General features: G+C 42.2%; 3 protein-coding genes across 4 annotated transcripts; all 3 read right to left on the bottom strand.

The window, feature by feature from the left end:
- Positions 1-1,356: 1,356 nt before the first annotated feature.
- On the bottom strand, positions 1,357-4,292 carry LOC135662685 (V-type proton ATPase subunit c1). The gene is made up of 3 exons (XM_065176693.1): positions 4,099-4,292; positions 3,700-3,985; positions 1,357-1,683 (listed from the first exon to the last, which is right to left on the bottom strand). The coding sequence occupies exons 1-3, from the start codon at positions 4,172-4,174 to the stop codon at positions 1,551-1,553; spliced, it is 495 nt and encodes a 164-aa protein (XP_065032765.1). The 5' UTR covers positions 4,175-4,292; the 3' UTR covers positions 1,357-1,550.
- A 378-nt stretch (positions 4,293-4,670) lies between these two features.
- LOC103992605 (BTB/POZ domain-containing protein At1g21780) lies at positions 4,671-7,484 on the bottom strand. 2 transcript variants are annotated; one of them, XM_009412385.3, is made up of 5 exons: positions 7,272-7,484; positions 7,030-7,175; positions 5,615-5,730; positions 4,976-5,410; positions 4,671-4,859 (listed from the first exon to the last, which is right to left on the bottom strand). In XM_009412385.3, exons 1-5 carry the CDS (start codon positions 7,403-7,405, stop codon positions 4,785-4,787), a joined length of 906 nt encoding a protein of 301 aa, XP_009410660.2. In that variant the 5' UTR covers positions 7,406-7,484; the 3' UTR covers positions 4,671-4,784. The 2 variants fall into 2 exon arrangements, with proteins under 2 accessions (XP_009410660.2, XP_009410659.2); XM_009412384.3 differs by having other exon boundaries at positions 4,671-5,410.
- Positions 7,485-7,956: 472 nt separating this feature from the next.
- On the bottom strand, positions 7,957-10,448 carry LOC135662684 (filament-like plant protein). The gene is made up of 2 exons (XM_065176692.1): positions 8,556-10,448; positions 7,957-8,471 (listed from the first exon to the last, which is right to left on the bottom strand). The coding sequence occupies exons 1-2, from the start codon at positions 10,377-10,379 to the stop codon at positions 8,181-8,183; spliced, it is 2,115 nt and encodes a 704-aa protein (XP_065032764.1). The 5' UTR covers positions 10,380-10,448; the 3' UTR covers positions 7,957-8,180.
- Between the last annotated feature and the right edge of the window lie 302 nt (positions 10,449-10,750).

Below are 10,750 nucleotides of genomic sequence, written 5' to 3'. Positions count from 1 at the left end.
CGAGGAAACCTAAAGAAAATCCCATGACCAAGAGGGATAGGGATAGGAACAGAAAAGAAACCTGATACGACGGAGAGAGATGAGGGGGAGAATGTGCGGCTCTGTCCGCCGATCATCTTACCGTCGGAGTCGTCTGGACGATCCCAATCCTCCTCATCTGTTGAAGGAAAACCAACCCAAAGAAACCGTGATGAGGGAAAGAGAGGAGGGGGCAACCGACTGTTTATACGAGAAGAGGCCAATGCCATCACGTGACCCGCAGGTGATAAAATAGACGGTGATTGATTGATCGACATAATACAATGCCACAATTGATTGATAATAATCAAATGTCATCCATCACCTGACATAAAATGAAAAATGATCTATCGATGTGAAATATGCCTTACGGAAATATATATTAAAAAAATGATATGGTCTCGCTATCAATGCACTTCTTCTTGGATGCCTTTGTAGTTTGTTACCCCAAGTACTAACTACTACTACTACTACTACTAAAGCCATCAAAAAGAGGAAACAGAACAAAAGAAAATAAAGAGTCTAATTAATAGAACGAGAGAAAGAAAGCGATTGCTTAGATCCGAACCCTGATCTTGGACGATGTGGTGGCTTGAGAGAATTGCTTTAGGAGGTAGCATGGGATAGTGCCACTGAACTCTCGTTCCGTGTATCCAGATCCTGTTGACGGAAGAGCCAGTTTGGGGTCCAAGAAAACCCTCAAGATTCAAAGGGAAGCAAAAAAGAACCTAAAGAGAAGAGAAGATGAAACAAAAACACAAAAAAAAATCTGTCCTAAAAGGACAAGAAAAGAGGGAGAGACGTCCAACAGAACCCGAAGGAAACCCAACGATAAGCTTTGATCTAAATTGGCACCAGAAACAGGGAAATGACGAAAACAACAGAAACAAGAAAGATCTTTCGCTCGCAGGAGTTCTTGAGGCCGGAATCGAGAAGGGAAATCCCAAGCGAATGAAGAGGAAAGGCAAAGAAAGAGTGAAAAAGAAGACGAATAGCAACGATGGCGGCTTGAGAGTTTGGGAAAGAGGAGGAAGGACGAGGAACCGTTTGGAAGAGAGAGCCCGCACACCTCGTCATTCACTTGAGGCGACCGCATCAAGTGACGCACGGGTAGAAGACCGAGGAATCGTATGGAAGAGAGGGTCAGCACACCTCATCATTCACTTCGGACCGTCCGATTTGGAGCTGCTATCATCTTCCATTCACCTCGGACCGCTACTGGATGAGACGCTCCGACGGCCGTCTGATTTGGAGGAAGCTACATACATGCCTGCAAAGTTTGTCATCAACACAGTCGAATTTTTACAGGGCGGTACAGAAGGAAACGAGACGGCAGAGTGGACCAAAATTATACGAAGGTTGCACGTCTATAATCATTCGTACAAATAAAAGTGCAGTGACAAATTATTGAGGATGTAGTGTGAGTTAACAAACAACAGACTCTCATCAGAGGAGTCATTTGAATAAATTACATTATGATAACAAAAAAGTTGCAGAAATATACTACGGCGAGCACACTCGTCATGTGTTTCTTACTCCGCTCGAGATTGACCAGCCCGAGAGGAAAGAATAATGCCAACGATAAGACCATAGAGCGCGAGAGCTTCCGCAAAGATGAGAATAAGAATCATACCTACGAAGAGCTTTGGCTGCTGCGCGTTGGCCCTACGACAGATATAAATAAATAAACCCACAACACTATTATTATCTTGCAAAATAAATGCAGCTTAAATATCGGAAGTGGATCAATTAACTAAATAATGTGTCAGAATGATTGCTATGCACAACCCATCAAATACTTCATGTAAGCATATAAAATAGATGAGCCCAAAGTGCAGATCAAGTAGTGGTAATTTGCTAAACAAGTTTCATGAAGGAGTTGGGGGGATCTGTTATTCCCACAAAATCTTTACACTCCTACTTCATTGACAACACTAATGTCGTCGGATGCGGAGGGTTAATAGCATCAACCAGGCTCATGTCAGAATAAGCAAGCATAAAAAAATTAGCTTCAAAAAGTTCATCCCACCTTATGAAAGGAATGGAACCAATGTTATCAAGATAACAGGTGTTACTAAGACTATAAATGACTGCACTGACCTTAATTATAAATCCTTCATGACCAAAACCAAAAACAAGCTCACTGGATATTTCGGTTCAACATCATAACTCTTACACCATTACATCCATGATCATAATGCTAAATCATGACTAAACAACATGCTAATATAACATTGGATTTACTTGTAAAGTCCTAGATGCTTCCCAGAAATAAGGTAGGCAGGGACAAAGATCAAATATATATAAACCGATGCCTCTAGAGTGAGTCCATGACCATAACAACAATGAGTTAACCTTGGAGATATTTACGATTCATGGACCATGCTCTTAAGTCCAAATTCATCTTCAAAGTTCATAGTGGATTAAGCTATAACATATTTGCATGCCATCAGACCAACAAATCAAAAAAGAATGTAAAAAATACAAACACATCATATCATGGAAGCATTAAACACATATCATACGTATAAGCATTTCTAGAATATAATAACATCAAAATAAATTGCTAAGATATGCAAAAGTTGAATGTCCAAACCTATTAACTGCCTCAACTATTAAAGGACTGAAATGACAAATAAATACCAGGAATTTTACATAAAATCAAGCTATGATGTTCGTAATCCAGTCCAGAGAACAGCAGCATATGATTTATTCATGCATGTAAGTTTGGTGCTTCTCACACCGGAAGAACAGCTTGTCGATGTACCTCAAAACTGTGTATGCCATAGGAGACGTGGCAGTTAAATCTAATTATATGATCTCCAAAAAGAGCTTAAAGCCGATCAACCGATCCATTCCTTTCTATCACCCTGCTTCTAAGTTGCCCTAGCTACAGGACATAGAATCTGCCTATGGGGAGCTTTTACCTTTATTTATACACTTCTTTGGCATTAGCATTGGGCCGACTGAGTCATCACTTCATGCTGAATGAGGTGGGGGCTTAGCACATAGAAATGTTGCAGTATACTTCAAAAAGAAGGAACAATATTCAAGGTAACTAGATCTGGTAAAGACAAACATCAAAATTTTTCGCATATTCATCAACTTTTTTTTTTTTCCCTTGAGTTACCTTTTTATGATCTTACTTGTTCATAAAATTGTTATATTTTTTTTCCTAACTATTTGATCGAACCACCGGAACTGAACTCCATACTACTAAAATTACCAAAACCGTTTAAGGTTAGACCGGTAACGAAACCAAATGTTACTTTGAGCCTTGGGTTAACGAAAACAATTGAGTTGAAAGATAAACAAAGGTGGATGACAAAATGGTGATAATGAGCTAAAAATGTAGACTCTATGCGACCGACATAACATCATGTCTTTCCAAGATAAATAAACAGTCTTGAAATATGGCCATTTTTTGTTCTTCTTTTCATTAAGATACATTCTGGCAAAATACCACTAGGAAAACCTCTAGTAAACACTATGTTACAATTTCAATTATACAATCAAGCATTAGATATTTCAGATACATCTTGAGTAATTAATGGCGACGATATATCTACACATAATTGAGAAACAAATGCCTAATATGCAAATCTGACACACAAACACACACAGACAAATATAGATCACTCTTACATCTAAAGAGATTGGATAGGGGGATCGAATAGCTACCTTACTCCAGCATCGCCCACGATGCCGATCGCCATCCCAGCCGAAAGTCCTGCAAGGCCACAAGCCAACCCAGACGAGAGGTGCGCGTACCCGTCAAAGAGATAGTACGACTTGGCCTTGGGGTTGATCCCGGTACTGATGATCACCGCAATGATGAGACCATAGATCCCAAGCACTCCAGCCATGACGACGGGCACGATCGACTTCATCACCAGCTCCGGGCGCATCACACCCATGGACGCCACACCGACGCCGCTCTTCGCCGTCCCGTACGCCGCCCCCATGCCTGTCAAGACCAAGAACCAACCGAAACCATTCCAAAAAGCCGAGCTGCTACATCAAAGAATCTGGACGACCAAATCGAAACACACGATGGGCGAGGGAATTGCGGGAAATTACAGGAGAAAACGAGGGCCGCGGCAGCGCCGAGGAACCCGAAGAAGGGGGCAGTTTCGTCGCCGCTGAACGTCGACATCTTTGCGGCGGACTTGGGAAACCCTAGTTTCGTGGAAGGAGGCGAGGTGGAGAAGGCGGAGGAGAGGAAAGAGATGAATGGCTGGCTTCTATCATTGCGGTGATCGGAAGAGGTCTTTCTTGGGTCGGCGATCGATAGAGGCTTGTGAAACAATACACCCTTCGATTTGGTCAAAATTACAATTTAGACCGTGAGACAGAGCACGATCATTCTTATGGGTCTTTTGGTCATTAAGCATTACATAGTTTCGCCTTCTTTGGCACGGAGGACACGTGAAACGCCTGTCACGATGATGAACGGCGTAGATCGCGTCTGATGTTAAGACCAGTTAGACCACGGATCCTCTCCAACTATTAGTTTAATTGGAATCGTCCAATTCCATTACAATTTCGACACCTGCACTCATCACTCTCGACGAGTTCAATCCAACCACGATCGGTTCCTCAATCACATAATAATAATGATATTATTATTATTTAGTAATACATACCGAGACTAGTATTAAAGGAAGACTTAAATTACCTCAGAATGAGCGAGAAGAAACAACAATATTCATAGCTTGATCATGAAAGAACATTCATACCTCCTAATAACAAAGCATTAAGTTACTTCAGAACAGTAAGTCCATGGTCATGCAGGCTTCCAAGCAGTAAGGGCTTCTTGGAACATCTCCAACATCAACTCCCTATCAGCATGGCGGAAAAAGGCATTTAATTCGTCTTTCACATCATATATCTTGCCAAAATCAAACAAGTATGTCAGACATCCCTTTTTCAGCTTGTTAAGTTGATAGAGCCATGCCTCATGAAGCCTCTCGAGGACATTGTCAGAGCTGATGTCCTCCGAGAGGCTCTCCTCACAGCAGTCTTTGAGGTCGCCGATGTCGTACTTGTCCGCCGCGCTGAGCAACGCAAGTCTATGCTTCCAGAATTGATCCTGTACTATTGTGCCATACATGTAACAAAGAAGTGCCAAGCAAGCCTCCAGCGACATGTCCTCTACAACGATCATCGATGACTCTTTCTCCCTGAGATTGTGCAGGAACATGCTCTCGAAAACAGGAGAGCTTGCGGCAAGAACTGCTTTGTGGGCCTTCAGGAGACCGTTTGAAGTTTTGATGGTAACATCAGCATGGATACCCTCCTCGAGCATTCGAGAGAGGCATCGGATAGTGTTTTTGCTTGAAAGTGTCTGCGGCATCCGTCCGTTAGACCAGATTGAAGAAGGATCTCCACCCTAAATTCCACAAGCATATGAACATATTGGTTCAGAACTTTTTTTCTTTAAAAAAAAGAGTCTGAAGATTTAAATCAATTTTGTTGCATCTTTTTATCATTCCTTTGAATATAATATCATGTCACAAAAGATTATGGAACTAGTTCTATATGAAAACATGAACAGTTCACAAGCCTTAAAAGTCTCAACTTCTTAAGCCCTTACGTGCAATGGAGCTATCTTCAAGTCCAGAAACTCCACATCAACTATGAAGCATCCAGGAGAATTAAAATCAGTGACCCATACAAAGTCTTCACTGGTACGGAGAAGCTTCTCATAAACTGCAGTTGAGCCATGACCAGTCAGATAGCTGCGGAACAAAAGTACAAGCAAATACACTAATTTTTCACATTTTAATTTTTAGTACCACAAACCCTAGTGTTCTACCATGAACTCTCGGTCAACCTATCTAGACCCATTGTGATAAAACTCAACCAATTGGACAAGCTTATTCAGGTTTTGGATCATTTGCCACACAAGAATAAAAGCACATTTCGATTCAGAATAAAAGGTTTAGTCTTTAGTCTAACTGAGTTAGGATCAAATCTAAAACAAACTAGTTTTAGTTGACTACCACAATTCTATATTCAGGAATTCCATGTATTTTTCCCATTATTTTTCATGTCATGTGTGCTTGGAAATCAAAGACAAATTGTACTTCGAATTGTAATCCAAGTGATATTAGTTGTTAAATTAAAAGGTATTTTGCTTGTTGCAGGACTCATATTTAGAGCGAAATCATGGCTGGGTATGAATAAGACGGAACCCGATGCGTTAGTGTTATAGTGGATATGATGTGGCTGCCGCTAGCATCTCATACAATCGACGTGTCATCATCTTAGTCGCTAGTATCATGCACTACCCAGCAATGATTTCTATGAACACATATCGAAGTGCGGATTTTTATGAACAGCATGGCTAACTGACAAACGATCTAGTGTCTGTTATAAGCGATTGCAACCATCAGGCACAGCCACCCTAAACAGATGGTGTAATGCCCCCCCAGGCTCGACTATAAAAGGGGCCGCGTAGGTACGCTCAAGACACTAACAAAATAACAGGCCCGCTAGACTAGTCCGATTTGTTTGGCTTGTCCGAAACCATCATTGACTTAACCGTCGCAGAGGCATTATCGGGAACATCCACCGAGTTAGCTTTGCAGGGTCGAAAGACCAGCTTGGCGTGTTTTTCCGAAGACCGGCTTGAAAAAAAGATCAGGTTGGATCCAAGTTGGCTTCCAGCTCAGGCAACCTAGAATTGACTTTAACAGGTAGTATAACTCTACTTGTTACTATAGAGTGTCCAATAAAGCTACAGAAGAATTTAATTTGGATAGCATTCGAACCCTAATATAGTTTCTCAAATTAAAAAGGGATTTTTTACCGTCTCTTGGAATCTAATGAGATGAAAACCATAGCTGGAACCCAATCAATCCGGATTTCATTCAAACCACTTCTTCCGTAGTTCAAACAGTCTTATAAGAACTTAAATCCTCATATCTGTGCACTGAAACAAGCAAGAAATCCGAAATAGGAGTAAAACAAGTCAGCATAAATGAAGGGCGAGGCGATGAGGGATACCAGGCGACACATAGGATCGGCGGCCAGGACAAGGGGAGAAGACCCGAACCACAAATCGAGCGACGGGGAGCTGCTCCTTTGAGACCCGGCAGGGCTCCGGGAAGAGCCGGATGTGCATGTACCGATTCTTCTCGACCGAGAGGTACCTAAGAACCCGAACAACGGCGGTAAAGATCCAACTTCTGGCCCAAAAAGGTCAGCAAAGAGGGAAGTCGGTGAGAAAGAAGAGGAGGAAACGGCACCAGCTCCAGATGCCGAGCTTGAAGGCATCCGAGCGGCGGTAGGAGCAAGGGCCAAAGCTCTCGATCCTCCACTGCGCCAGCCTCGCGATCGTTTCCACCTTCGAATCGTTAGGGTTTCCCACTCCGGCGCTCATCGCTCTCTCGCTCGCAGGGAAGTAAACCAGACGAAGCAACAAAGGCGCTTTGCACCGGTGACAAGGAAAGGCAGCAGTATCTCTTTCGATACTTTTGGATCAAAAAGGCATGACACGTACACCGGTTCCTCAAAAGGTGTCCCCTGTCATGCCGAGACAGGCACCAGGTCCCGTACGACCGTCGAACTCGTGGGCCCACCAGTTGAAGGCACTTTAATGCCCCAATTACCAAATAAGAAATCGTGTTTGGTCCTCCGGCAGAAACACCAGATCGGAGAGGAAGGGTTTCCAATGGGCTTCTTCGACGCAGCAGAAGACGAGGAGGTTTCTCGGTGCCGTAACGAGTATGCCTCCAGATTAATTGGGAAGGCCGTCGACCCACAAATCAAACTAATTTAAATTTGGATTTAGATTTAGGTTCAGTATCGAAAGAAAGAATAAGGAATCCGATGAACGAAACCACTAAAAGAAAATTGAAATCAACATTTAATAAACAAAAGAACTAAGTTATCCATTTCAAAAGGCATAATAAAAAGCAAATCAAATCGACGAGATGTTGGGAGGAGCAAAAAGATATCCTCATTATAATGCCGCAGACTACATAAAAGCAAAGTTTGTGTTTTTGATGCTAAGGCCACATGCATTACCATGAGAAATGGCTTCAAGTGTGTCCTCCGTTTGTTGCTTAAGCTACAGATTCGGCGGCACCGATGAAAACTCATCTGTTGATCAACGAGAAATAGTGCATCCATCGAACAAATGTTACCTTTCTTTGTCAGTGACATATGTACTTGGTTTGTATGAGATCATTGCTTCTGATGGGGGGCGAAATCAGTCGGCAATCGGCCGAGGGCAAGCTTTGTGCGCCGTTGCAGAGAGCTGAAGAGCCACCTGGTTTTTCTGAAGAATCCTCCTTGAGTTCCACTGTCTTTCCACTTGATTCTGGCGTCTTTGTTTGGACCAAGAAATCATCCAGAGTTGCTAACGTTTTCAACTGCAGGTTGAGAGAGGCAATGGTCTTCTGGCACTTTGCAAGCCTTCCGGCTGCCTGAGCAACCTCTTTTTCCTGTATAGGAATAAATCACACGATAGGGTCGTGTTTGAGATACAAAGATCTGTTGCCTAAGCTTGAGGCGTTAAATACATTTACCTGTCTAATATTCAGAGATGCAGTTGAGTTTGCAGATTGTTGAGTCTCGGATTGCTGCTTCGTGGAAAGTTCATCTTCCAGTGTGTGGCACCGAGCTGCAAATTCTGCAGTCAATCTCTTCTCCTTTTCGATTTGTTTTTCTAATATCTGCACCTTCTCCTGAAGGCTCCGAACTTCCATGTGTTCCAGTTCAAGTTGCACCACCAGTTCCATTTTCTTCGCTTCCAGAGACTCTATATCGGATTCAAATTCTGCAGATGGTCGTACTTGCTCTTCAGCTTCTGCTTCTGATAAATCCGCCTTCTCCTGTAGCTTGTGAACTTTCAAATTTGCTGAATTAGTTTGATATTCCAGTTGCGTTCCCTTTTCGTCGATAGCATCCATGCTTGGACAATTGTCAAAACAAAACATCTCAATTTTATTTTCAGTTCGATCAAACTTCTCATGTAGCTTGGAAAGTTCCAAGTTTGCTGATTCAATCTGAGACTCCAGATCCTTTCTCTTTTCCTCTAAGGTGCCTAAATTCTGGTACCTATATGTGCATTCTGCAGACAACCGCTTCTCTTCAAATTCCACTTTTAAAAAGTCTGTATTATCTTGTAAATTTGTATGATCCCCATATGCAGATTCAAGCTCAGATTCCATTTCCTTCCTTTCTGCATCCACCTCCATATTCTGACACCTACCAGTGAATTTTTTGCTTAATGGCTTCTCTTCGTCAACTCTCTTCTCTAATAAGTTTAATCTATGCTTCAAATCCCCAATTTCTTTATGTGCCATATCAAGCTCAAGTCCCATCTTCTTTCTCTTTGCCTCTGCTATTTCTAGTTCTATCTCAAGAGTGTGCTTTTCCCCATTAACCAAATTAAGTTGTCTATGCAGTTCAACCAACTCACCTTCAGCTACTACTAGCTGATTGCAAGAGGTCTTCAGCTGGCAGTTGGTTTGAGCTATAGACGTCTCCATGTTCCCCTTTTCAATTGTCATTTTCTCAATCTTTTCCTCCAATACAGCCATCTGCTGGCGCATGGTTTCAGGACTACTTCTAGGAGACCTCTGCCTGGGTATGGCAACATCTAAATCAGCTTCATGCTCAAAACTAGAACTTCCATAGTCAATCTCTGTTAATGCAGCAAGCCTTTCCATCTCAAGAAAGTCATCCATCAGGTCAATTTCTACAGGACTGGTAAGATTTCTAGCACTTGACTTTTCATTTTTGAACTGGTCAAGCTCAGCAATCAATGCTGATGCCCATGAGTCTGGAACACTTAGCTCATTTTCCAGACCAAACAATCTTTCCCCGCTATCTGATTGACTATCAGTGAGAGACTCTCCATACAAAGAGTTGCAAATGAACCTGTGATCATTAGACAATGATGGCTTTTGTATTCTAGCATGCAGACTACGGCACTCAGCTTCGAGCTTGGCCATCTTTTTAATGCCCTCTAAGTGTTGCTTACTGGCTGTTTCTGCAGCTCTGATACTGAGATCCATCTCTAGCGTTCGCACATGGAGATCCTCGGTTAAAGCAGTTAATTTAACTTTGAGTGAAGCATTTTCTTTTTCGAGAGTCTCAACTTTAGAGCAAAGCTCATGGTTCAAAGAGTTGTAACTTTCAGTTTTAGCTTCCAGCTGGGTTTGAAGCTCAGTGAAGCGGGCTTCAAGTTCAGACTCGAGAGACTCCCATTCACGTGCTTTCTTGAAGATGGCATCCTGGACTTTCTCCGCTTGTTCTTCTTTTGATTGCCGTAGCTGTCTAACACACTCCTTGAGGGCATCATCAAGGTGGCCAAGTTTTTCTTCAAGGGAAGTATTCGTCTGCATTGCAGTTTTGAGTTGCTGCCTCAGATATGTGCTTTCCTTTTCCGACTTTTCCCAGCCTGGCAAGAAAAATGGAAATTTCACCAATTTAGCAACAAAGTTATAAATGACTTTGAATATAAAACTAGTGAAAGACAAAGATGCTGACTGCAGAAGAAAAACCAATCGAAGAGCTTAAAATTGATGGTAATTGAGTTTTTTTAACTCCAAGTTTGTAGCCTTCTAAATTTCCCATCATGTCATCCTGGACAAGTTGATCATTCAAGATGAGTAAAATTTTCTTCTGATGCCAATGGTAGTTAGCAATCATTTATCATACATGGTGGGATACTATATCTGCTAGAATGTTATGATGGTGGAATAAACTAATGCAC

Source organism: Musa acuminata, unplaced genomic scaffold (genome assembly GCF_036884655.1).
Source record: "Musa acuminata AAA Group cultivar baxijiao unplaced genomic scaffold, Cavendish_Baxijiao_AAA HiC_scaffold_641, whole genome shotgun sequence".
NCBI classification, from domain to species: domain Eukaryota; kingdom Viridiplantae; phylum Streptophyta; class Magnoliopsida; order Zingiberales; family Musaceae; genus Musa; species Musa acuminata.
This window is presented reverse-complemented; position numbering and strand designations above follow the sequence as displayed.

What these genes read in the sequence shown, in the direction of transcription:
- LOC135662685 (XM_065176693.1), bottom strand. Translation starts at nt 4,174, where the DNA reads ATGTCGACGTTCAGCGGCGACGAAACTGCCCCCTTCTTCGGGTTCCTC. An exon ending in CGCGGCCCTCGTTTTCTCCT is followed by an intron (nt 3,986 to 4,098) that starts GTAATTTCCCGC and finishes TGGTCTTGACAG; the next exon opens with GCATGGGGGCGGCGTACGGG. An exon ending in GTGGGCGATGCTGGAGTAAG is followed by an intron (nt 1,684 to 3,699) that starts GTAGCTATTCGA and finishes TATCTGTCGTAG; the next exon opens with GGCCAACGCGCAGCAGCCAA.
- LOC103992605 (XM_009412384.3), bottom strand. Translation starts at nt 7,405, where the DNA reads ATGAGCGCCGGAGTGGGAAACCCTAACGATTCGAAGGTGGAAACGATC. An exon ending in AAGCTCGGCATCTGGAGCTG is followed by an intron (nt 7,176 to 7,271) that starts GTGCCGTTTCCT and finishes TCGGGTTCTTAG; the next exon opens with GTACCTCTCGGTCGAGAAGA. An exon ending in TGAAGATAGCTCCATTGCAC is followed by an intron (nt 5,411 to 5,614) that starts GTAAGGGCTTAA and finishes TGTGGAATTTAG; the next exon opens with GGTGGAGATCCTTCTTCAAT.
- LOC135662684 (XM_065176692.1), bottom strand. Translation starts at nt 10,379, where the DNA reads ATGCAGACGAATACTTCCCTTGAAGAAAAACTTGGCCACCTTGATGAT. An exon ending in CATCTCTGAATATTAGACAG is followed by an intron (nt 8,472 to 8,555) that starts GTAAATGTATTT and finishes ATTCCTATACAG; the next exon opens with GAAAAAGAGGTTGCTCAGGC.